Here is a 26,004-nt window from a genome sequence, read left to right as displayed (position 1 = left end):
TGACTAATACGTTATCATTGCATAGTTGTTCAATTAATGAAAGAATCAAATTGAATTATAGTTTGATATGATTTGAGTTCTGAATTTAGCCTGATGGAAACATCCCATGTAGTCTTAGTGCATCAAGCTGTTACTAGAATGTGCCATCAAGAATAAGAAATAAAAAAGGGACAAGACCATTGCCAACATAAAACAAGAGGCTCTCAAGAGCCTGAATCGCTCACCTGTATTTCAGAGGAGAAGATTTTTAAATGTTAGCAAACTTGATGAACAAATTGTGTAAAATTGTCTTTAAAGGGCAATAACTCCTTAAGGGGTCAATTGACAATTTTGGTCATATTAACTTTTTTGTAGATCTTACTTTACGGAACATTATTGCTGCTTACAGTTTACATATATCTATAGTAATATTCAAAATAATAACAAATAAAATGCTCCACTGGGCGCAGCTTGATACGAGGTCGAACCCTGAACAGTTGGGGCAAGTATGGACACAACATTCAAGCTTGATACAGCACTGAATTTGGATTGTGATTAAATATTTGACACAGCATAGGTTTCTGACACAGAATGAATGTGGTCTAAGAACTTAAAAATTTTTAATTTACCTATTCAAACCATATCATTATTATTTATTTGCTTTTATATATAAATCAGAAATAACCAATTTAAAATGGAAAATTTTAAAGAAAAAAAAAGGAAAAAAAAATCCCCCCCCACAAATTTTTTGAACCCCCTTATGATTCATCACCCCCAAACTCAATCCCAGCCTTCCCTTTGTGGTATGGTACCTTGCAGTACAATTTCATAGAGATCCATACACTTGAACACAAGTTATTGTCTGGAAACTAGAAAAATGCTTGTTTGTTGGCCCTTTTTTGGCCCCATATTCCATAACATTTAGGGCAATTACCCCCAAACTCAAACCCAGCTTTCCCTTTGTGATATGGAACCTTGTAGTACAATTTCATAAAGATCCATTCACTTAAACACAAGTCATTGTCATGAAACTAGAAAAATGCTTGTTTTTGCCCCTTTTTTAGCCCCTAATTCCTTAAATTTTGAGGCAGTTACCCCCAAAATCAATCCAAGCATTCCCTTTGTGATATGGAACCTTGTGGTACAATGTCAGAGAGATCCATACACTAACACACAAGTTATGTCTGGAAGTTACAAAAATGCTTATTTTTGGCCCCTTTTTGGCCCCTAATTCCTTAACTGTTGGTACCATAACCCCCAAAATCAATCTCAACCTTCCTTTTGTGGTATGGAACCTTGTAGTACAATTTCAGAAAGATCCATAGACTTACACACAAGTTATTGTCACGAAACTAGAAAAATGCTTGTTTTTTTGGCCCCTATTTCCTAAAATTTTGAGGCAATTACCCCCAAAATCAATCCAAACATTCCCTTTGTGATATGGAACCTTGCAGTACAATTTCAGAGAGATCCATATACTTGAACACAAGTTATTGTCTGGAAACTAGAAAAATGCTTATTTTTGGCCCCTTATTCCTAAACGATTTGGGCAATTACCCCCAAACTCAATTCCAGCTTCCCTTTGTGATATGGAACCTTGTAGTATAATTTCAGAAAGATCCATACACTTACACACAAGTTATTGTCATGAAACTAGAAAAATGCTTGTTTTTGCCCCTTTTTTAGCCCTTTAAAATTCCTAAAATTTTGAGGCAATTACCCCCAAAATCAATCCAAGCATTCCCTTTGTGATATGGAACCTTGTGATGTGGTACAATGCCAGAGAGATCCATAAACTAACACACAAGTTATGTCTGGAAGTTACAAAAATGCTTATTTTTGGCCCCTAATTCCTTAACTGTTGGTACCATAGACCCCAAAATCAATCCCAACCTTCCTTTTGTGGTATTGAACCTTATGGTAAAATTTCATAGAGATCCATTCACTTAAACTAAAGTTAGAGTGCGAAAACCAATGAGTCTTTGGATGACGACGCCAGACAACGGCATAGACGACGCCAACGTCATATCAATATATGACCACAAAATTTTTTTGCGGTTGTATAAAAACTGCAAAATTTTGTTAAAACTACCAATTCTGTGGCAGCAACCCAACAACAGGTTGTTCAATTCGTCTGAAATATTTCAGGGCCGATAGGTCTTGACCAATTAAACAATATTACCCCATGTCACATTTGCTCTAAAAGATTTAGTTTTTGAGATATAAGCCAAAAACTGCATTTGACCCTTATGTTCTATTTTTAGCCATGGCATCCATGTTTGTCGATGGATACAAACTTCTGATAAAATTTATAAACAAGATACCCTAAGGAACATTTAGTTAAAAGTTTGAAGGTATTTGGCACGGTAGTTTCAGAGGAGAAGATTTTTGAAATAGTTTACAACGACAGACGACGACGACAGACGAGGGACGACAACGGACGCCAAGTGATGGCATAAGCTCACATGGGGCCCTTCGGGCCCTGGTGAGCTAAAAAGACGATACACAAAACATTACACAGATAACTAAAGAATCAGTTACACGAAACCCACAAAAATCAGAAAAAAGATCATGTGCTCCAGACGGGTAATCTGTCATGGTGTGTTATTTGGCTTATATTTGTGTTAGTGTTATTTTGGATAAAAAATATGTTTTATTTTAAGAAAGAAAATTTTATATTTGTATTTTGTAAAATTTTTAATTAATTTTGTTTTAATTGATTTTTACCTATGCTGTGGCATTAATACTCAAAATGTCACAGTTTGCTCAAAGCACTTTGTTTTGAAATATTAATTGTAATTAGCATATTTCACTTTAAAAGTTTAAGATTTTATCAAAACATTATAGGATTAGGCTTTGTTAATTAAAGTCTATTTTTGCTAATGAGAGTAATATTAACATGTCGAGACATATTTATCTATTTTTGGATTTAGTAAAATTTAGGAAAATCAGTCATCTTTTTGGGACCTAAACTTGCACTGCTAAAGTCTACTATACTGGATCTGTAAGACTGTTGATCAGTCTACCAGTTGACTTTGTAGTGTTTAGACAAAAATGTTATTTTTGACTCACCTTTTATTTTTTGATAATTTTTTAGAAAACAGTCAGTGTATTGGAAGCGTAACCTCTCACTACTCACGTCATGATACTGGACCTACAAGACTGTCTACCAGTCTACCAGTTGACGGTTTAGTGTTGAGACAAAATTTATCTCTGACTCATAATTTAACTTTGGAAAATATTTTTGAGAATCTTTTATTTTTGAGACTTTTACATTTTGATTTTGAGATTAAGTTCATTTTATGATTTAGTAGTTTTGGCATTTATTTTACATTTTACATTGTAAGGAGAAATAGTTTTACTTTGGAGTTGATATTTAGATTTTTTACTTTGTACTTTAATTATTATTATTATTTGGCATTGTTTACTAATTGATTGTTATCATCATCCATCTAAATTGTTATCGTTGATTAAATTATGAAAACCTTCCTTTCATTTTAGCTATGCCTATCAGAACATTAAGTCTAGCGATAGACTGACCCCCTGTCCCTAGGTTCCAGCACATACGAGTTAGCTCCCCCTTATCTAACAGTGCTCTGTGGGACCTTGGTGACAAATCAATTCTTCCTTCAATATTAATGGATCAGGTGATTAAAATACTGATAGAAATAGAGATGAATGGTGAGCTCGGTTCATTACATGTAAACATGACTTGAATTTTGTCATTATTAAAAAACATGAGGTCAAAACACAGTTAAAACGTAGTATCCTAATAAATAGTATCATGATGAGGAGAAACGATGTCAGAACGACGTGATTCAATTGACTGAAAATACGTCATTTTGATGTTACTATTATGTCTGTATATGGAATTGTTAGTAAAATTAAGTAATTTCAAGGTCAGTAATATGTTGTACCGACGTCAAAATTACTTCAGGAAGATGTATTTGATACCATCCATTTCTACCTAAAAATAATGTTAGTTAATGACGTAAACGCAACCAAAAATTACTTTAAAGTTACGTTGTACTGATGTAATTGTGTTTGCTGGGTTGTCACATAAATCACCATGAACTAAATAAACATTTATTCACTGAAGCTAAAAGCATAGGAACAATATCAATTAAAATCATACAGGTTAGTACCTCTTTCTTGAAATATATGCTTTCTTATTTTTTTGTTATATATGAATGACCCATTCATTTGACAACATGGCTCATCATAAATACTAAAATAACAAGGTCAAATTTATTAGCCAGCATGATATGTAAAAACAACGAATTAAGAATTCAACTTTATCTATAACTAATGTAGGACAATGGTGTTGATTAATAAACAGCTGTGCCATGAGCGCATGATACGCCCGTCGTCTTGTGTGTGAATTTTTATGCAATAAGCATAAATAGTTTCTGACATACGGCATGACATGCGAAAACCCCCTTTTTTTTTTAACAAAAACTCAATATCTCTAAAATAAAATTTTGAATCAAAACCAAAAAGTATACAGATCTTTAGATTAATATAACTAAGAAGTGTGTAAAATTTTTAAGCAATAATCATAAATCGTTTTTGAGATAAGGCGTGACATGTGAAAAACCCATCCCCCTTTTTTGACAAAATACTCAGTAACTCAAAAATAAAATTTTGAATCATCACCAAAAAGTATACAGATCTTAAGATAAATATAACTAAGAAGTGTGTAAAGTTTTAAGCAATAATCATAAATTTTTTTTGAGATAAGGTGCGACATGTGAAAAAAAACACATACCTGTTTTAGTTACTAAATAAGTTCCGTAACTCAAAAAGTTTTAATCTTATTTTCACCAAAAAGTATACAGATCGTTTGACCATCATAAGAAACATCTATGTTAAGTTTCATGAAATTTAGATAAGTCATTCTCAAGTTACGGTGCGACATGTTTACGCCGGACAGACAGACGGACGGACACCGGACATTTGTATACCATAATACGTCCCGTCAAAAATTGACAGGCGTATAAAAATTACAACATTCCAGGCCCTTTTTTTCCCCACATAATTAATATTACCAATAATTCACAAGTTCTGGGTCTAATACCATACTGATATATGTACCAATAGAATATGTCACCTGTAGTTTCCTGTTGTAGTTCTTCTTTATTCTTTCCTCCACAATATGGAGTACCACTACTATATTGTAGTGAGAAAACCAGGACTGGTTCAAACAGAAAGATTTTGAGAGCAGAGAAAACTGTGCACCTTATAATTAGTATGACTTTATCAAATAACAATAAGAGAACTAAAAATCCAGGCTAAAAATAAGACATAGGAACTTTCATTCAGTCACGGGCCTGCCATGTCGCTTGTGTGTTCTAGTTAATACAAAAATGGCCTATTGAAATTTTTAGGGGGGCCCAGGGCCCAAACAGAAAAAAATCTTTCAAGATCAATGTGTCTTACCTGAAGTTTAGAAGACAGCACTTGCTCAGTAGGTAGACTACCATCACACATTTTCTGTTTGCTTTCAAGTAAACTAGATTCACCTGTTTGTAATAGAAATGCAATATGGATTAATCTCCCAAAGCTTACAACCTTGATTTCATGGAGTAGACTAAACCATCAATGTATGAAGTTTATACAATATAATGTATACATGTACAAATTTTTGACAAAGAGAAAGGTATAGTCTGTATCTTATTTTGACATTATCATGGAAATGTTGAAATTGAAATGGCATACTTTAACATAAAAACTATGTAAATTATTCAAAGTCAATAAACCATGACTGAAAGTGCAGGAGCAAATAATCTACCTGGATATTAGTTATGTTATAATGTTGACCCAACTGCATACCAATTATTGTGGCATACCAATTATCAGTGACCATAATTAGTTGCTCATCTTACACTGACCTACAAAAAGGTTGATGCTGAAGACGATGTTTTCAAAAATAGTCTTGCCTACCAACCTTGTAATATGCGCTAGAAGCAGGAATCACACAGATATTGCATAGCACAACAGATCACATCAATCATCAACACATGGTTCCTCCGAAATAACAAACAAACACTGAACTTGTTTAAACATATACATGATATATAACTAAATATGTTTTGTTATTCATTCATAAAAACATATGGTCCTAAAACCTATCAATATTATGCACTTATAATTTAGCATGGCAAAACTACTCCTCATACTGCATTACTTTTTATGACATCTTAACACTAAATCTGTCACGGAGAACATGGTTTATTTGTTAGTAGTTGTTGGCTTTGAACTAGTTTTCAGTAACTGCAAGTACAATTAGATTGGTACTTAGTGTCTTTTGTCTTTCATTAGTTGTTTTTAGATTGCATGTTGATCTGATGAGCAAACCTATTTCTAATTGATTTTTACAGTTATTTTATGCTATTACACCACTGTCAGAGATTATGGAAGTAATAGTTATCCCATGAGGACGCGGTGTGTCAGTGTAAGATCATCCTGATGGCCGTAGGCCACAGGGTGATCTTAAACTGACACACCAAGTCCGAATGGGATAACTATTTTACATCCCAGCTGTTCTAGATTAGTTACATAAACATTAACGCTTCATAAAATCTAATTTAAAACGCCACACAATCCTTATAATATACTTTATATATAATTATATAGTATATACTCTTAATGATCCCCGAACACAATGTTTGAGTATATTAAATTAACAGTGAGTTCGTATCCAGTCATCCTGGTGTAGAGGTTTGAGTCATGGGTTTATATGCTAAAGGTCTTGAGTTCGAATCCCAGCCTATTTACTGGATTTTTTCTACATACATTTTGAAAGTAAGTCTTTTCTGTATAAATAATTCTAAGTTTATTGTGGATTTGACAGTCCCGCCAAAATGTTACAAAACAAAGGAAAGCATGCAAAACAAAGAAACTCAAGGTAGGGTGATCTGGTAGGGGTGATCCGGCTCAGATCACCCCTGGTAGAACAAAGGAGATGGGATGTAAGGGTTGAGCACTCATCAGGAATTCCAACCCATTCCTAATATTTATGTTAAGTATTGGAGAAACAAAATTAAGGGGCACAAGGGGTATGTGAAATGTACAGTATGCAACAAGAATGTAACTCCTGTACAAAATGTGACGCCTGTAAATGACACTAAAACCAGTCATAGAAATCATATTTTATCCTGGCGTCATTGCAGTGTTTAAGGAATGCATGTCCAGGCGTCAACTAGGCGTTAACCAGGCGGAAACCAAGCGTAACTGAGGCGGAAACCCGGCGTTAAATTAGGCGTAATATTTAAATGAACAGAAAACCAGGCGTAATATGCAAATGAGTATGCCTGGTCAATAAATAAACCAGGCGTAATGTCCTTACATAATACTACACTTAATTTAAATCAGTGTATTACCCGTGCTGTGTATTTTGTGTATTTGATACAAATTTGTACTGTTGATTAAATTTCTCACTGTTTGACATAAAACTTGAAATAATTTTAACAATTGAAGAAGCTATAATTTAAATAAAGACATATAAGAATTATGACAATTAATTTTTTTTGAAATAAATCTAGCATTAGGATTAAGTTGTTTTGAAAATTAATGTCATTATCAAATTGAACTAAAAAATCAATGATAATATTGTCATTTAACTTGTGAAAGATTTAAATGTTATTATCCAAGGATGAGTGAGGATTTCCAGAATTTGAAATAATGTTAAAAAATAAAAACTTAATAACTTAGTTTACTCACATAATTATTCTTTACCATGTATACTACTTTCCTTTCATTTCACAATTTTCATTCATCAATTTGATTCCATAATTCCAATTTTAAATTCTTCCAAAAAGCACAAAAAAAGCTAATTTCCCCTGAATATTTCAAGCTGCCATATGTCCAACTCTTGCAAGCTAATACCAGAGAGCCAAATTTTGAATAAAATTCCCATGATCCTTTAAACAAAGCATTATGGGTATTATGATTTACGCCCTTCCAACAGTTTTACGCCCGTAGGAAAATTTACGCCTTGCTTATTTTATTTTACGTCAGGTTTACCACTTTTTTCTACGCCTGGAAATGCTACAAATTTACGTTTCCTGCTCCATTACACGTGGATCTGGACACGTAACTACCACTTACGCCAGGTTTATGCCTGGTTTACGCCAGATTTCAAGGCGTAATACGCCTTATAATTTCGTACGGGTTGCTGCCAGGCATTCTTGCAGAATACTAATTAAATAATAACCCTTGATTGCAATGAGGGTGGCATGTTTTATAGTAATTAATCATATATAAATGTCACTTCTATGACTGGACATGTGTGTATGTGTAATATAAATGGTAAGGTAAAAAAAATTGTGTTTAACTTCAATTTTCTTCTGAATTATTTGAAAATGGCAAACCCATTTTTAATGCCCAGATCAGGCTTGGCACAACCTGTCCAGAATATAATTTGTCAGACTTGCAGTCATAGAAATTGGGCTTTGGCATTTACAGGACCAAACTGATGATTCTTCAAATTTTTCTTAGGAATGTATTACAAAATTAACAAAAATCGACAGGACAGAATATATTTTTACAGGACATGTCCTGTCGGTCCTATGCTAGCTTAGAGGTCTTGACTTGTCTGGACAATAGGACCTTTTTGGAAGCTCTGGTACACCTTTTTCATAGTAAAATTTAGTCATTCAAGTATATTAAACATAACTTTTTTATTTAATTTGAAGTATCATACAATATTTAATTAATGGATAACCTATAAGATAAGATAAGATAAGATAAGATATTTTTATTCCAATTAAATGGCCCATGAAGAGCAAAGTAATTTATTACAATGATTTTGATAATTGACATTATAATGTTGATATAAATAATATATAAATATGAATAAAATCATCTCAATTCTAAGATGTTAAACCACAGCCAGATCAGAGCCACACACATATTAGTAACAAGCATTCTGAGAGTATTGCATGGCAATACATAGTCCCCTACCAGTTAAAATTCATTGTACTGGAACAAAATGCTAACTTGATCTATAACTTGTCATGGTGTAAACTATACAACAAGTGTCAAGTCAATATCTTCAAGCAATTTGACAAAAAAAGTGCGGAAAACTGATTATTTTAGTGAATTTCCTAAGTCCAAGGACCATAACTCTGCAATAAACTAACAGATCGGAACAAAATTTAACTTGATCTGTAACTTGTCATGATAAAACTGTATACCAATTATCAAATCAATATCTTCAAGCATGATGAAAAAAAGAGTGGAAAACTGCATATTTGAGTGAATTTCCTAAGTCCAACGACCACAACTCTGCACAAAGTCATCAGACCGGAACAAAATTCGAACTTGATCTGTAACTTGTCATAATAAAACTATATACCAATTATCACATTAATATCTTCAAGCATGACGAAAAAAAGTGCGGAAAACTGATTATATGAGTGAATTTTCTAGTCTAAGGACCATAACTCTGCACAAAATCATCAGACCGGAACAAGATTCAAACTGGACCTGTAACTTGCCATGATAAAACAATATATCAAATATCAAATCAATATCTTCAAGCATAAAGAAAAAAAGTGTGGAAAACTGATTTGCCGTGCTGACAATGGACAGACAGGCAGACAGAGTCCCAGGGGTTTTTCTGGGTATTTTGGGAAAAAGGACCCTGGCCAGTTTTGGGAATTTTTTCACACGCTTTTCAATGAAATTGGGAAAACAGCAAATAAACCAGATTTGAGTTTTAGTGTGTTTGGTTCATTAAAAGTTATCTTTTATTGTGAAAATAAAGTAAGAAAGATTTTTACTGGCCCTTCAAAATTGAGAAGAAATTACCTCTTGGAATTGTAGTAATATGTTTACACTACCTATAAAAACATATCTACATGTAATATCAACATTTATTAATGATAAAGAAAATTACTGTCACATTTTATTGGATTTTGACATGAAAATTTGTGAACTAAAAGTAATTTTGAGTTTCTGTATAAAATATTTCCTGCTTTATCTTTCTTTTCCATATATCTTTTAGTTTTCAATTCTAGAGTTTATATTTCATCATCATAGATGTATTTGATCGGCAAACCTGGAATTACCCTTATCCACCCCCGGAATCTGATCCGGTATTGTAATTGTCTTCATTTCCGGTTTATGGTACCATTGTTTTTCAATGTTGTTTTTGTCAGTCAGATACGATTTTACTCGGATGTACACATTACTTGTTGGCGATTTTCAGCATAAAGCTAGCAGTTGAACAAAATGAACATCGCTGTCATGAATAATAAAGATGAAAATAAATTTTGAGATCGTTTGGGAATTTTGCTCCCAAAATTAGGAAAAATGAAGGGTAATTGCCATTGGGAATGGGTCCGAATAATGGACCCTGTGGAATGCTAGAAAAATCCATGCAGACAGACGAACGGAGAGCAATCCTAAAGTCCCCTTCGACTTCGTCGGTAGAGGACTGAAAAAAGCATTACAATTATATCTAATACAAACAGGCAAATATTCTCAACGGGTTACATAAAAACATATATCTGTACTATATTGATAGCTTTCTCAGTTCAAAACATTTATTAATTTCCTATACCCATGAATTCCACAAATTAGTATACATTGAATAAACTGAATCTGCAGTAAATAAATGAATCATATATGAACTAAATAAAGTATAAACCAAACTATTTGGGAGATATTTTGTTCATGAAATTTACTTACACAATAAACTGCCTTGTCTAAAATCATCCCTTTCAGTATGTTTAAGTATTTTCTGCTTTGTTGAAAGTAGGTCAAGGTCATCCATTGATGGCGCATTATTGTCAGCAGAAAGGACTTCAGAAGAATTTCCAGGGTCTGTTGACTTGCCATGTGACTGAATATATGAACTGTGTACATGAGTACTTCCAATATCTTCATGGTGTACAATACTGTCATGAGATTTAAGAGAACTATTAATAGAACTAGAATCTGCAGGATTTGTTAATTGACTGCTCACAGAACTTGAAAGATCATGCGACTCTAGGTCATCAGCATCGTAGTGATTTTTATCTTGACTCGAATCATGTTCTGTATCATCATTGGAGTGAGAGATAAGAGGCATTTGTGTCTTTACAACCTCACGCTCTACTTTATGCTTTGGAAGACTGTCTAAAATGAGAAAGCACACAGAATCATGGTACACTTGTTATATCATTTACTATAAATTTGTAAGATTTGTCTGATGTTTCAGTTTGTTTTACTTAAACAGACATTTAGATGCAATCGTAAAGTTTCGACAGAGTTTGGTTATGTACTTTTCTGTCAATTAAAAAATTATCGTTAAAAAATAAAAAATCAATTGAGCCATGCTTTCTTTTCCTTTTTAATTAGTCTGATTCTCATAGAATAGTATTTTTCATTATTCATTTATAAAGAAAAAGGGATTAGCCCCAAATTAATTAGTAACTGCATTTTAAATTCTGAGTAACACACAGCATTTCCCTTAATTACAAAAATTTGTTACATTGATCAACTATCAAAATGAAAGATTGGACCCAATAATCTCTGAATTTACTGATATACTTTCCCTCATAATTATGCATTGTCATTTAAGGAGTGTCTAAGGGTTGGTCTCTCATTTACATCATAGCCAACATTTGATTATCAATTTTTCTTTTGAATAAACTCATCCTAGAAACATGTACCAGGATTGAAATTTCAAAATTGAAATAACAAAATAATAACTTTTGTAATTGCCTTAATTTGGGAAATAGGATAGCAAGCAACATCTAAATTAAATGATATAAATATATATGTACCTTTATCATCAGATGCTTCATCTGTATTGGTTGTAGACTGTAAATGAAATTTTGATGAAAATCTCTAGAATCAAAGCCGTAAGTATTTGATCAACTAGAAAAGTATCAAACTACTTTTCAGACTAAAGGTAAGCAGAGATTTTTTAAATGGAAAAAACAATGCTGAAAATCTCTCCTTACATGATAGAAATAAGTACCCATTATCAGGTTGTCTGCATATTGATATTGTAAAATATCAGCTCTGCTAACTATATCGGCAAAATTTGACTTTTAAATAGACCTTGCCATGCTGATCATTTTTTTGATTTAAAGTGTCTATTTATCTATTATAATTTAAATCATATAAGTCATAAGGAAAAAAAATGTTTCTCTCTAAGTATCATAGTTTTCATGATAGTCGGCAATTAGAGGCTCTCAGAGCCTGTTTCGCTCACCTGTATTAACTGTTATTTTGGATATCATGTAAGGCCAAAATAAAATATTATCCGTTTACGGTTACTCGACCGTCCCTATTTTGGGGTGCTGACCCTTATTCAAAAATGAAATCAAAAGTGAAAGTACAAAGCCGGAAACGCCTACTTTCAGTTTAAAACAAAAGTGAAAGTAGGTGCGTGATCATCTGAGCACTTTAATCTTAAAATCGCGTACTCGATATTGAAGTGTTTTTACGATCTAGATCTCAATGGCAGCCTGCATGGCCCAATAGGCTGAGGCAGCAAGCGTGGTCGCATTAAAGTTAAAAAAATGCGACCACATGCTTACAAAATCTATTATGACAACGTTACAAAACAAATTAATAATTGGTACCGATGTGTTTGATCTGTACCATAGTAAACAACCTGCAAAAACATACAAAGTAACGGTGACTTGCAAGACTGAAATTCAACAAGGTGAATTAATTCATTTCTGCATATATGCCTGCATACATGTACATTAATAAACCTATATAATAGAAAGGACAAAACAATTTATTTTAAGTTTATAATGACAGTAAAAGGTTAATATAGTCACTTAATATTAGTTAAAACAACATGTAACAACATCACACATCTCGCCAAAAAAAAAAATGGAAATACCTATACCTACCTACCCTATTTTTTTAAAGGATGTAACCTTAAACAGACATATATTTTTTGTTTGCCTAAAATAAGGTTAAAATCATAATTAATAGTATTGGATACCCTTATAATGATTGAGGCCAAGTTTGTTTTAATTTGACCCAAAATAAAAGCAGGTCATTCCATTGTAGCAGGGTTCGACACTAACGCTAGTCCGCTAGCCAGAGGCTAGTAAAAATTACAGTTAATTCACGTAAATTTTGATTGTCAGACATTTTTAACATGAAAGGTACTTTTTGGGGAGGGGAAAGAAACAGAAACAATGATGGTACTTAATACATTGAATTAACCACGTGTGTTACAAACGCCGTGATGATTCTAATCAGAAACCTGGATCTCAAAAGTGCTATCATAATATCAAAATAAAAACATGAATACGAAATTTACATACATTACTACCGATACCATCACTGTTTGGGAAAAATGTACAACTTATTGGGAGGAATTTTAAGCCAGTTTTTTAGTAATTGGGAATTTTCTCTAGGGGGAAAAGGCTGTATTTCGAATGTAATTTGAGGCAAACAATATCACTGAATTATTGTCATAAAAACAAAATTATAGGTCTCTGCAAGGATTTGTATACTATACAATTCCTTGGTCTCTGGTAAAACTATACAGATTTTTAGGAATAAAATCTTGTCCTGCAAAAAAAAAAATAAACTGAAACAACAAGGGAAAAGAAGGAGTCCATGAAGAATTATGACAAAAAACAGCAAGGGCAAAGCTTTCCTCTTTTGTGAGTGTATTTTTAAATCCCTAACTTATCCATCTTCATTAAAGACACTAGTAATAATGATAAGTAAAATGAGGATAATGATGAAGTAATGATCTAAAGGGGTCTTCAAAATAAGTCGAACACATTCTTAATAAATATGATTAAAATATGATTTTTTTAATTTTTTTTTTTGGTATTTTTTATAAGCAAACCAGTGAAATTTCTTGAAACAAAACATGTTCAAAACCCTCTGGAAATGCTCCAGAACCCAGGATTTAGCTTCATTTGTATCAAAATTTTCTGGGGGGGCATGCCCCCAGACCCTCCTAGATAGGGTCGTGCAGGAGGGCTAGTGAATTGAAAAGAGGACTAGTAGAATAATAATTTCACTAGCCCTGCAGGCTAGTACATAACTTTAGTTTTTTACAATTTTCCTTTAGGCTTCTATAGTAAACCCCTATGTTCTATTTTTAGCCATGGCTTCCATATTGGTTGAATGACAGGGTCATTGGATACATGTTTCAATCAAGATACCCTATAGAAAATTGTGGCTAAGTTTAATTCTATTAGGCCCAGTAGCTTAAACGGAGAAGATTTTTGTAAAAGATTACAAAAATTTACAAAAAAATTTATAATAAAGGGCATAACTTCTTAAGGGGTCAATTGACAATTTTTGTCATGTTGACTTATTTGTAGATCTTACTTTGCTGAACAATTTTTCTGTTTACAGTTTATCTCATTTTTTACAATATTCAAGATAAAAACAAAAAACTGCAAAATTTCCTCAAAATTACCAAATCGGGGGCAGCAACCCAAAAAATGGGTTCTCTGATGCGTCTGAAAATTTCAGGCCAGATAGATCTAAACATGATGAAAATTTAAACCCATGTCAGATTTGCTCTAAATGCTTTAGTTTCAGAGATATAAGCCAAAAACTGCATTTTACCACCATGTTCTATTTTTAGCCATGGCGGCCATGTTCGTCGATGGATCAAAACTTCGGATATAATTTATAAACAAGATACCCTAAGGAACATTTAGTTAAAGTTTGAAGGTATTTGGCCCAGTAGTTTCAGAGGAGAAGATTTTTGAAATAGTTTACGACGACGACGACAGACGACGGACGACGACGGACGCCAAGCGATGGCATAAGCTCACACGGGGCCCTTCGGGCCCAGGTGAGCTAAAAAGACGATACACAAAACATTACACAGATAACTAAAGAATCAGTTACATCAGATACATTTTTTAAACTAGATACCCTAAGGATGATTTAGGCCAAGTTTAGTTGTATTTGGCTCAGTAGTTTCAGAAGAGAAGCTTTTTGTAAAAGTTAACTGACGACGACGACAGACGCCAAGTGATGAGAAAAGCTCACTTGGCCCTTTGAAAAAAAATTGTAAAAAATTGTCATTTATGGGCAATAACACTTAAAAGAATTTGTCTAACAGTTTTGAAGTATATGGACAATTTGTAGAGGTCATTATAAAACTTGCATTTTACCCCTATGTTCTATCTTTAGCCATGTTGGCCATGTTGGTTGGAAGGTTGGGTCATCAGACACATTTTTAAAACTAATTACCCTAATGATGATTCTGGCCAAGTTTGGTTGAATTTGTCTCTGTAGTTTCAGAGAAGATTTTTGTAAAAGATTACAAAAATTTACAAAAATTGTTAAACACTGACTATAAAGGGCAATAACTCCTTAAAGGGTCAAGTGACAATTTTGGTCATGTTGACTTATTTGTAGATCTTACTTTGCTGAACAAATTTGCTGTTTACAGTTTATCTCCATCTAGTATTATAAAATTCAAGATAATAACCAAAAACTGCATAATTTCCTCAAAATTACCAATTCTGGGGGTGTCTGATGCGTCTGAAAATATCAGGCCAGATAGAATTAAACCTGATGAAAATTTAAAACCCAATTAATTAATTATGGGAATTGGTAGACAGACTATTGATTACACGAAACATAGTTGACCTTTGCTTTTTGCCTACAATATCTGAGATGTATAAATGTATTGTTTGGTTTTTTGTTGTATTTATCAACAAACTCAGTGGTTTTAGTCAATTTGATGCTCATTGGGTGGTTGAAGCTGTGCCTTTGGCAATCTTAAAGCTCTTTGTATTCTACTTAAACTTTTTCTGTAATCCTTTTTTTTACCATTTATAGTATGGGACTTTTTGGTAAATTTTCATAGAGATCAGTAGGCTTTTTCTCAGGTTATTTTTTGGAAACCAAGTGTCACTAATTTCATACCATTATACTGCCACACAAATTTTGTGGTCATAATAAAAACTTTTAAATAATAAGTTGATTTTCTGTTATTCAACTAAAAGAATGCATGTGTTGCGCTTAGCATTCACCCACTTGCTTTATGACAGAATCAGAAAACATAATGTAAATTCTGAAAGATCTACAATGAAACAATTCATCATGAGCTGCTGACCAAGTATGAAGTTGATTCTATTCAGTAGTTTTTGACAGTGAGTGATGAGTGATGGATGTAAAAGCATATCACATGGTAAATGACTATATCATGATCACACGAAGATTAATACACACATGAAGAAGTCCTGACATACATTTTTCATGAAAAACATGATAATTTCATACATTGCCATTATGAGAAAGAATACATAAGTACTTGAAAGTAAAAAGGAACTCTAAAGACAAAGATCTTTAAAATGCACGACTCAATATAACATGCTCAAATGACGCCTGATACCAAATTTCAGGAATCTGATTTGTAGCTCCAGTGTTCTCCTCAGGATTTTTGGATAGCACCAGGGTAACGCGTCCCGTCGCGTCGCTTAGCTATATTTCTAGTTACTGCAATTTTTATGTCTCTTGTCATAAGGAGATATAAAATTAATAAGAACAAATATTGTGTTATTATTTGAACCAGTTTCTATCTTAAATTTTAATAAAAAGAAATTTTTCATTAATTTTAAAACATTTTGCCATAGATTTCATGTAAATATTAACCTTTCTTGTCTTTGGTGATAATCAAACATAGATAGATCTACAGACTTAATACTGCACTGAAATCTAAATCTTTATTTGTCATGATCCATTTAAAAAGAATTCCTAAATCTATAAATTTATCTTAGGTCTATAGATCTATAAGAAACCATATTCAATGTCAACAACAAAGTCTCCCTATTTTCCCGCCTAAATGACAGAAAGTAGATATGAATATATTTAATATGTGCTTATGGATAAAATTTGCAAAATTACTTCTGTTATTCATTAATTGTGGATATAGATATCCAGTTTGAAGGTACAGTCATGCATTTTATTTATAAAATAGAATAGATTGCAATTAATTGTAAATAAACTTGAATATATTCTACGTGAACTAACTCAGGGTCATGTGATATGTACAGATGTCCGTTCCCTTTTAATTACTTGTTGACAGATACTATAGTTTGAAACCTGACTGTCATGCAATAACTATGTCATAAGTAAAGATTTTGGCCATGGATTAATCAGACATATAATACTATAATATAAGAATTGAGAAATGTATAAATGTCAATTCGATTATACGTAAAGATCCAACTTTATTATGTACAAAAAATGTACCGGTCCACTCTGTTTGTGTACATAGTATTTGCCGACTTGTCACTGGTCAGCGCTTGGGTGGTGAGTGAATTAATAATAAGCCATAAATAAATAGTTATCTGTGATCATAAAGTTATGGAGCTGATCTCTTAATTAAAACACAAAAGAATCATGTTATAAGTGTTAAAAACATCGATTAAATCCAATCAAAAAGGTTAACCTCATAAGGTAAATCGATCACGTGGTGTAAACAGTCTAGGTGGAACTGGTATGAACTGGTCAAATTTCACCTGGAATTTTATACCTCACGGAAAAGATTTAACAAGTTGTTTAAAACTTTACCAATTTACGATTTTTTAACTGAAAGTTTTAGCACCACGGAGAAAAAGTATACATCGCAGTAAGAACGATACCACAACGGTAAAAAAATATACATCGCGGGCCTGCGGTCCTTTAAGGGCCTGGGGAGAACACTGTAGCTTCTAACAACAAATTGAGTGTGACAAAAATATTATGGGAAACTGTAAACAGGGACATAAAGAAGGAAGCAGAACTTCACTCTGTTACTTGAACAAAGCCAGATAGGTCATAAAACAAAACTTTCTGGTGAATGACAAAAATATCTGGAAAACTTAACAACCAATATAAAATTGCAATGATGAGTTGCCTCATAAACATTTAACTAGTGTTCCACTCTGTGTTTTTCACAAATTATGATTTGATAAAATTGACCATCTGGCTTAATATAAATTAGGTATTGATGAACATTTTTGTCTCTGTTTAAGACAGACTTAGATATAAATCATTCAAATGCCTGTACTGTAAAGTCATGCATGAGCAAGCAGTCTCTATTTGTATATATGTATACAGGCATATACAAATTAAATGAAAAATGGATATCAACAACAACTGTTATAATCTTATATCAGCTCATAGACATTATTTTGTCATTTGACCGTGACGTCAGGCCAAAATAAAAATATTGTATGTTTGCCCAAACGTGACCGACCCAAAAAAACCCTGCCGACTCAAATTCTTTTTTTGCCGTTTTTTTTGAAGAATTTTTTTTTCAGATTTTTTTCGTGTCCGCTCCGCCATCGTATAAAACTTAATGTTCGTCGTCTTTGCGTTTGAAAGTAACTGTGAATAAGATTAAAAGAAAGCGTGTAAGAGACGCAGTTAATCGATAATCGATGTTCTCGGTTTTTATCTTCTGTCACAGATTTAACGAACGTAAAGAAGTAAAACATGTGAAAATGGCAGACAGTTTTTTTACGCTGTCGTTGTCTGTACTACTTAAAATAAACCAAAAAATAAAGCCTATTGTGTCTTAAATAGGCTTTATCGCTTTAACAATAAGAAAACCTGGAATGATGTTTTTGATGAGGTTGCTGATCCTGATGAAGAGATGCAAACAGTTTTTTTTTTCTGTCAGACATTGGGGCCTACAGGGTAGCAAGTTTTGTCAGACCCATCAAATTTTTGCCAGACCTACATTTTTTTTTAAATCAGCTTTTTATACAGTAAGAGAACGGAGATAGGATGTCTTTACAGTGACAGCTGCTTTAGTGGATTATTTTTAGAAAATATCTAAAATTCAATTGAGTTCTTTTATTTAATAATTACTACAATATATTTTAAATTTTTTTATTGTATACCACTGAACATCAGGCTAGGGCCATTCTCCATTTTTTTTGACAGTGCTCTAAGATTTTTAATTGATTACAACTTTCTCAGGAAAGTGAGGACTGAAAAGTCAATTCAGTTTTAAATTTCCCTCTTTAAACTTCCCAGTTACAACTCTCATCACAGGGATACATGTACTTACAAAAATCAAACAGATTGATATAAGCTGTGTGCAGCTTGTTTCCAGATCTTACTTTTTGTTATCCTTGTATATTTTGATATATTTGTAAATTGCATGAATAAATATGTTTAAACTTCAAAAAGCAACATTTGAAAATTTATAATTTTTTTACCATTATGTTGGTACACAAAATTTTGTTTTAATGGAAGACTATACTTTTCATATAATAAATGTCACATTTTAAGTGTTCAGATACATTAACTTTTATTTTGGTGGATAATATTACTCATCAATTGAGGAGCTCCTTTATTGGAAGAAGATTCGCAATACAGTTACAGTTACAGAAAGAATGAAAACTGCCGTTTCTCTCCCCAATCTCATGTATCCCCATTGTTTCCCGCGAAAGTTGACCTACAAAGCATTGATGTTTAACATCTACAGCAAACATACTTACTAACTTTAATTAATAAATTTTCAACAAGGCAAATTTCAATTCCCCACTAATAGGTTAGCACCAAAAATGCTAAATCTTACTAAAATCCTAGAGAACTGCCTGCCGGTCATTAGTTCTTGCACAAAAGCCCAATTTGCCTGACCTGCTCAATTTCTGCCCCCTCGGGCCGACAGGTCCGACGATTAGTTGCATCTCTGCTGATGAGATGGACATGCGGAAAACCAATGAAGTCGTTGTTACTGTATCCGACAAGAGTGGGATACAAACTTTCGAGCCTGACATGAGTGAACCTATTGAGGTTGTACAGGAATTTGACAATGTCTCTACAAAGATTTGACGGAAAAATAAGATATACTGTTTTAATATTTTCATGCAAATTCTAATAAACAAAAAATAAGAATTTGCCTACCTACCTACCCACACCCACCCTTATGGAAAAATAAGGCTTCTTGCAAATATTTGCGGCAATGTTGCTGCAAATATTTGCGGCAATATTGCTGCAAATATTCATTTTTCGTATGCAAATTAGTTTTCTTGCAAACAGTTGCTGCAATATTGCTGCAACAATTTGCGGCAATATTGCAGCAAATATTTGCGGGAAAATCAGTAGCTATGATTGTTGCAGCAATATTGCGGCAAATTCATTAGCTGCAATGTTGCAGCAATATTGCAGGAAAATTAATTTCTTGCAATATTGCAGCAACATTGCAGCAAATCTTTCAACAATTTCAGTTGAAAAATTAGGAATTAAAAACTAAGCATTTAAAAAAGTATGATTTAATAATAAAACAAAATTTTCTCTGTCCTCTATAGGTTGTTGTGTTACATATCTGTGTATCCTTTAGTTCTGTTTCTCTGTACTCACTGTCCTTAAAGTTGAATTTTCTGATTTCAAATACTGCAAAATAAAAGTTGAAGAATTTAGCATACATTAAAAGAATAACTAAACATTATAAAGATATAAAGATATAAGTTACTACTATATATTGTAAATTCTGGACTTGTAAAATGAAAATAACTCTTTATAAAGAGATGATTATACAGACCAATTTTTCCAGCATTTGTTTCACTTAAAGGGTCAATGTCTAAAAGTGATCAAGTCCTTCTAGAAATTGCATATTACTATAGAATACATTTAACCTTATGCCAGTACTAGGTTGTTATTGCTTTTTTTAATATTTGTTTTTCATTGAACTATAACATAATTGGTCTTGTCTATTCTTTAAAATTTTTGTGATTAGTTGTGTAGATATAAAAGCTAAATATTGTTGCAATTTGTTGATAGACCTCTTATTGGCAGTCAAATCACAGATCTCTAATTTAATACCAAACTGCTTTTATTAGAAGATTTCTTGTTTCAATTTAAGTAATGTACTTTCTAAAACATATAGTTTTAAAAAGATTTAAAAAAATATCTCCTGTCTTACACAATTTTAATAATATTCATGTGCATAAATCTATTGTCTTATACTTTTGTCAACTCTATTAAGTTAAGAAAACTCTTTAAATATCACTATTTTGAACTGTAAGAGCAAGCACTTATTCAAAATGGTGGACATTCAACTCCATTGTACTTACCAAAAGATGTTATCCAAATTATGTGTAAACCCCAATCTTCCTAAATCCAAGAGTCATGTCAACTGAAGGCTGTCATATGCACTATCCAGTGTCAATAGAATTAATTGGAACTTTTGGATCTAAATCCATTGTAAAATTCATATTACTTTGTTCATGATAGAAGACATCTTTGTTTGTTGTATGCATGTTCATGTCCAGTTCAAATTTTGAATATGTTGATCAAGGTTGCTTAGGGTATTGTGACAGTGTGATCCCTTTGAAATTTGCCCCTAATTATAAATATCAATTGCCTAAATCTTGAATATTTGTTATATATTATAATAAAAAAATATTTATACATATATTTTTTTTTTTATCTTTGATGTTATAAGTTATAATGGAAATATATACAAAGAAGAAATGCTTTACCCTTAATTTGGCCTCAAACTCTGTGTACATTAATTTATGGTACTTCCTGTCTTTACCACTACACATGCAGAGATGAATGGAAACCAGATGGCACATTACATTTCTATCACCAGCTCATATTACTAATTGAGATGAGAAAGATAATTTGTGTATACATAGTTTTAAAATAATGATACTAGAAATTAAACAAAATGCAACCTGCAGGTGAGGCTAAATTCATTTGATGGAAAATATTAGAATTAAAAATATTGTTCATAGAAAAATTGTCACAAAAAAGTGACAAAAAGGCATAATAATACATGTAGAACAAAAATTATTAGGACTCAATTATTTAGATTAAACTTGTTGAAATAAATACCAAAGTATTCTTGAAATTCTTTCCTTACAAAATATCATATAAATGATAATATAAGCATTGTTATTTGAAGATTTATTTAAAATAAATTATTCAAATATCCAGATATTTCTGAGTAAAATAAAGTATGACGACAACAAATTTAGATAGTTAGAAGTATCCATAACCAAATGTTCAAAGAAACAATATGTTGTGTATTATTTGAACCTTAAATCTTAAAACAAATAATCATATGTAATATTTTAAAATGCTTGAAATATTGGTGCAAACTATCTGATTGTCTGACATTATTAAAGAAACTTTTCTTGCAAAGTTGTTGCAAAAAGTAATTCCTTAAATAATAAAAGAAAAGGTTCCTGCAACTTTCTAGCAAACAAATTCTTTCTTGCAACATTGCAGCAAACTTGCTGCAATTTTCTTGCAAACAAATTTTGTTGCAGTAACATTGCGAGAATGTTGCAGGTAGCTGCAACAACCTGCAACTTTCTTGCAAACACTTCTTGCAAACAAATTTGTTTGCTGCAATATTGCCGCTATATTGTTGCAATATTGCAGCAAACTTTTCATTTCTGTAAGGGCAGTCATCATGGGTCGGGTTTGGGCAAACTGAAATATTTTTAATTGTGGCCTCATCAACGTTTTTTCATGATTTACTCCGGCTTAAAATGGCATTTAGAATTAAATTATGAGGAATGACTGTAATATATTTTTTCTGTCTATTCGAAATAACATAAAAAATGTGGTGCACACTTTAGAATAACCCGCTACGCAGATTATTCAGTGTGCACCACAATTTTGATGTTATTTCTTCATAGGCAGACAAAATATTACAGTCATTCCTTAAACATGTGAAATAACAAATTAACAATACAAATAGAAGCTGTCATATTAAACCAAAATACAGTTGTGTAAAATGCAATGCTATTAATACATACTCGTACATTGGTGATTTTTGACTTCTTCCTCCATGGCAGGTACTTAGATGTTTCCCCATAATCATAACGGAGTTCCTCTCCTGTTTTTATGTCTCTAACAGCAAATAAAGCCAAATGGGGGCTGTCATCAACATCAATTCTTTTCATAACAGAATTTTTTTCAATACCTATACCATCATTTACATATCTGGCTTTAAGCCTAGAATATGTGCCATCAATGCTAAAAGAGAGAACAGAATACAACATAATCAACATGAAGCACTTAATGAATAATTTAACAAATGGGGAATGTATTCATGGGACACAGATGATGCCCCCTCTTGCATTTAAGATTATAAAGGGACATAACTCAAGAACAGTAAAAGTGACACTACCCATACAGTTTACTACATTTGTACTTAATCTGTGTTTTGTGGTATAATAAGCATTGTGTTTAAGTTTCATAACATTTGCTTGAGGAAAACTTAAGTTAAAGAACAAAAGTGAAAAATTCAGCAATTTTTCCATTTATAAAGGGGCATAACTCTAGAACAGTAAAAGTGGGGCAACCAAAATTCAAACTTGATCTATGTTTTGTAACAATAAGCAGTGCATATAAGTTTCATAACATTTGTTTGAGGCAAACTAAAGTTAGAGAACGGAAATGAAAAATTCAGCAATTTTTCCATTTGTAAAGGGGCATAACTCTAGAATGGTAGAAGTGACACTTCTGAAATTCAAACTTGATCTGTGTTTTGTGGTAATGACCATTGTGTATAAGTTTCATAACATTTAGTTTAGGCAAACTAAAGATAGAGAACAGAAACCAATTTAGGTACGTACATACTGATAGACGGAAGACGAACGGACAGACAGATGGACAAGGGTAAAACTGAATGCCCCCTATGCTATGATGAGGGCATAAAAATTATTTCTAAAGAGTTCATCCTTCATTAAAAGACTTGGACAGAGCTTACCCTTGAACCTGGCTGATCTGAAAAGACAGTCCAATAATTTTTCAAAAAATTTAAGTTTAAAATATTTCAATTCAATCCTTATATATAAACATGCATAAATAATAGAGATGTGGAATGATTGTCAATGAGACAACTATCTAGAGACCTATTTATAGTTGTCATATTATCTTCTTCAAGTTCAGTATATATATATATATAATCCTCCTGATCCTTGGGTCCTTTTTTTAATGAAATAAAATTGAGAATGGAAATGGGGAATGTGTCAAAGAGACAACAACCCGACCATAGAGCAGACAACAGCCGAAGGCCACCAATGGGTCTTCAATGCAGCGAAAAACTCCCGCACCCGGAGGCGTCCTTCAGCTTGCCCCTAAACAAATATGCATACTAGTTCAGTGATAATGGACGTCATACTTAACTCCAAATTATACACAAGAAACTAAAATTAAATTTAAGTCTCGCCTGCTTTACTGGCCATTGATTTTATGTTGATAGTACTAAATTTAAATCTTACTACAAGTATCCCATAAACTTAACAAGGTCAGATAAACCAAACCGGAAATACATGTACACCTTACAGTCATTCCATACACCAAATACAGTTGACCTTTTGCATATAGTTTCTTAGAAACAAACTTGTTACTTAACCAGGAAAACTTAACATTGACCAATGAAAAATGAAAATGAGGTCAAGGTCAGATGACAATGCCAGTCAGGCATATACACCTTACAATCATTCCATACACCAAATATATTTGACCTATTACTGATAGTTAAAATGAACTGTTATCACAGAGATATGTCTCGCCTTTTTGTAATTTTGATAATGCAAATGTTGAAATTAAAATAGCAATACTTTAACATGTAAGTTATGCAAATATTCAAAGTCGATGAACCATGACTGAAGGTATATGGCTAAACAATCTCCATGGAATGAGATGTGCCAATGCTAATACAACTGCATACCAAATACCATTGACTTTTTATAAGTCGTTCCCTTTAAACAAAGCTAAACACAAACATTAACTTGTAAACTATGTAAAAGTTTCAAAGTCAATGAACCATGATCAGGGGTGGGGCTATGTAATCTCCATGGAAACGATACTTGCAAATGCCAATAAATTTGCATACCAAATATCATTGACTTAACATTAGCAGTTCATCTTAAACTGATCTAATCAAAAACTAATACATGTAAACTAAGCAAAAGTTTCAAAGTAAATAGACCATAACTGAGGGGGTGGGGCCAAATATTCTCCATGGAAATGAGATGTGCTAATGCTTATACAACTGAACATCAATTAACATTGGCCTACCACTAATGGTTCCCCTTGAACTGACCTAATCACAAACTAATACATGTTAACTTAGAAAAGTTTTCAAAGTCTATAGACCATGACTAAGGGGGCAGAGCCAAATAATCTCTATGGAAATGAGATATGCCAATGCTTATACAACTGCATACCAAATATCATTGACCTACCACTAGTGGTTCCCCATAAATTGACCTAATCACAAACTAATACATGTAAATTATGAAATATGTTTTATTATATGTTTATTGTGTTAATACATATTGGTCACAAACTGTAAAGTTTATACGACAATAAAATATTTGATTTGATTTGATTTGATTTATGAAAAGTTTCAAAGTCAATAGACCTTGACTGAGAGGGCGGGGCAAAATAATCTCCATGGTAATGAGATGTGCCAATGCTAATACAACTGCATACCAAATATCATTGACCTACCACTAGTGGTTCACCATGAACTAGACCTAATCACAAGCTAATACATTGTTGCCGCCGCCGCCGCTGCCGCAAACAGCATACCTATGTATCGCCTTTTGACTCCGTCAAGGCGAGACAAAAAAAACAGATCAAAACATAAAAACTTAACACTGAGCAATGAACTGTGAAAATGAGGTCAAGGTCAAATAAAACCTGCCAGACTCAGATGTACATCTTAAGATATTACCATACACCAAAAACAGTTGACCTATCATGCCTATTGCAGTAAAAGAAAATAAGACCATATGACAGACTGAAACTTCATAATGTAAGGCATCTATACAAAGTAGGAAGCATCCAGGTCTTCAACCTTCTAAAATGTAAAGCTTTTAAGAAGTTAGTTAACGCAGCCGTAGCTGCTGCCAGATCACTATCACTATGTCGAGCTTTCTGCCACAGACTCAACAAAATGATATCATTTTATATGGAGTTTATCATATCAGAGTACCACTGAAGTTAAGCAAACATTAATCAATCAATCAATATCAAGACATAAAAATAAAGATATTTCCTATTGCATTGTGAACAACCAGTTAGATTTATTTTTTATAAGAAAATTTAATT

At 32.6% G+C, this 26,004-nt stretch overlaps 1 protein-coding gene and 1 long non-coding RNA gene across 2 annotated transcripts in view; both read right to left on the bottom strand.

Annotated features, from left to right (window-relative positions):
* The window catches only part of LOC127714041 (uncharacterized), a 42,630-nt gene extending 19,717 nt beyond the window's left edge, over positions 1-22,913 (bottom strand). The window contains exons 1-4 of the mRNA XM_052219988.1: positions 22,695-22,913; positions 11,754-11,790; positions 10,675-11,103; positions 5,419-5,501 (exon numbers count right to left, since the gene is read on the bottom strand). Of these exons, the coding sequence (XP_052075948.1) occupies positions 5,419-5,501; positions 10,675-11,103; positions 11,754-11,790; positions 22,695-22,841 (696 nt within the window). The 5' untranslated portion in view covers positions 22,842-22,913. The remainder of the gene's footprint in view (positions 1-5,418; positions 5,502-10,674; positions 11,104-11,753; positions 11,791-22,694) is intronic.
* LOC127714365 (uncharacterized) lies at positions 20,180-21,463 on the bottom strand. Its single transcript, XR_007987700.1, has 2 exons — positions 20,997-21,463; positions 20,180-20,316 (listed from the first exon to the last, which is right to left on the bottom strand). It is a non-coding gene; the product is annotated as an uncharacterized LOC127714365 (long non-coding RNA).
* Positions 22,914-26,004: the final 3,091 nt, after the last annotated feature.

The sequence above is a fragment of the Mytilus californianus genome, unplaced genomic scaffold (genome assembly GCF_021869535.1).
Source record: "Mytilus californianus isolate M0D057914Y unplaced genomic scaffold, xbMytCali1.0.p SCAF_9, whole genome shotgun sequence".
Taxonomy (NCBI): Eukaryota; Metazoa; Mollusca; class Bivalvia; order Mytilida; family Mytilidae; genus Mytilus; species Mytilus californianus.
This window is presented reverse-complemented; position numbering and strand designations above follow the sequence as displayed.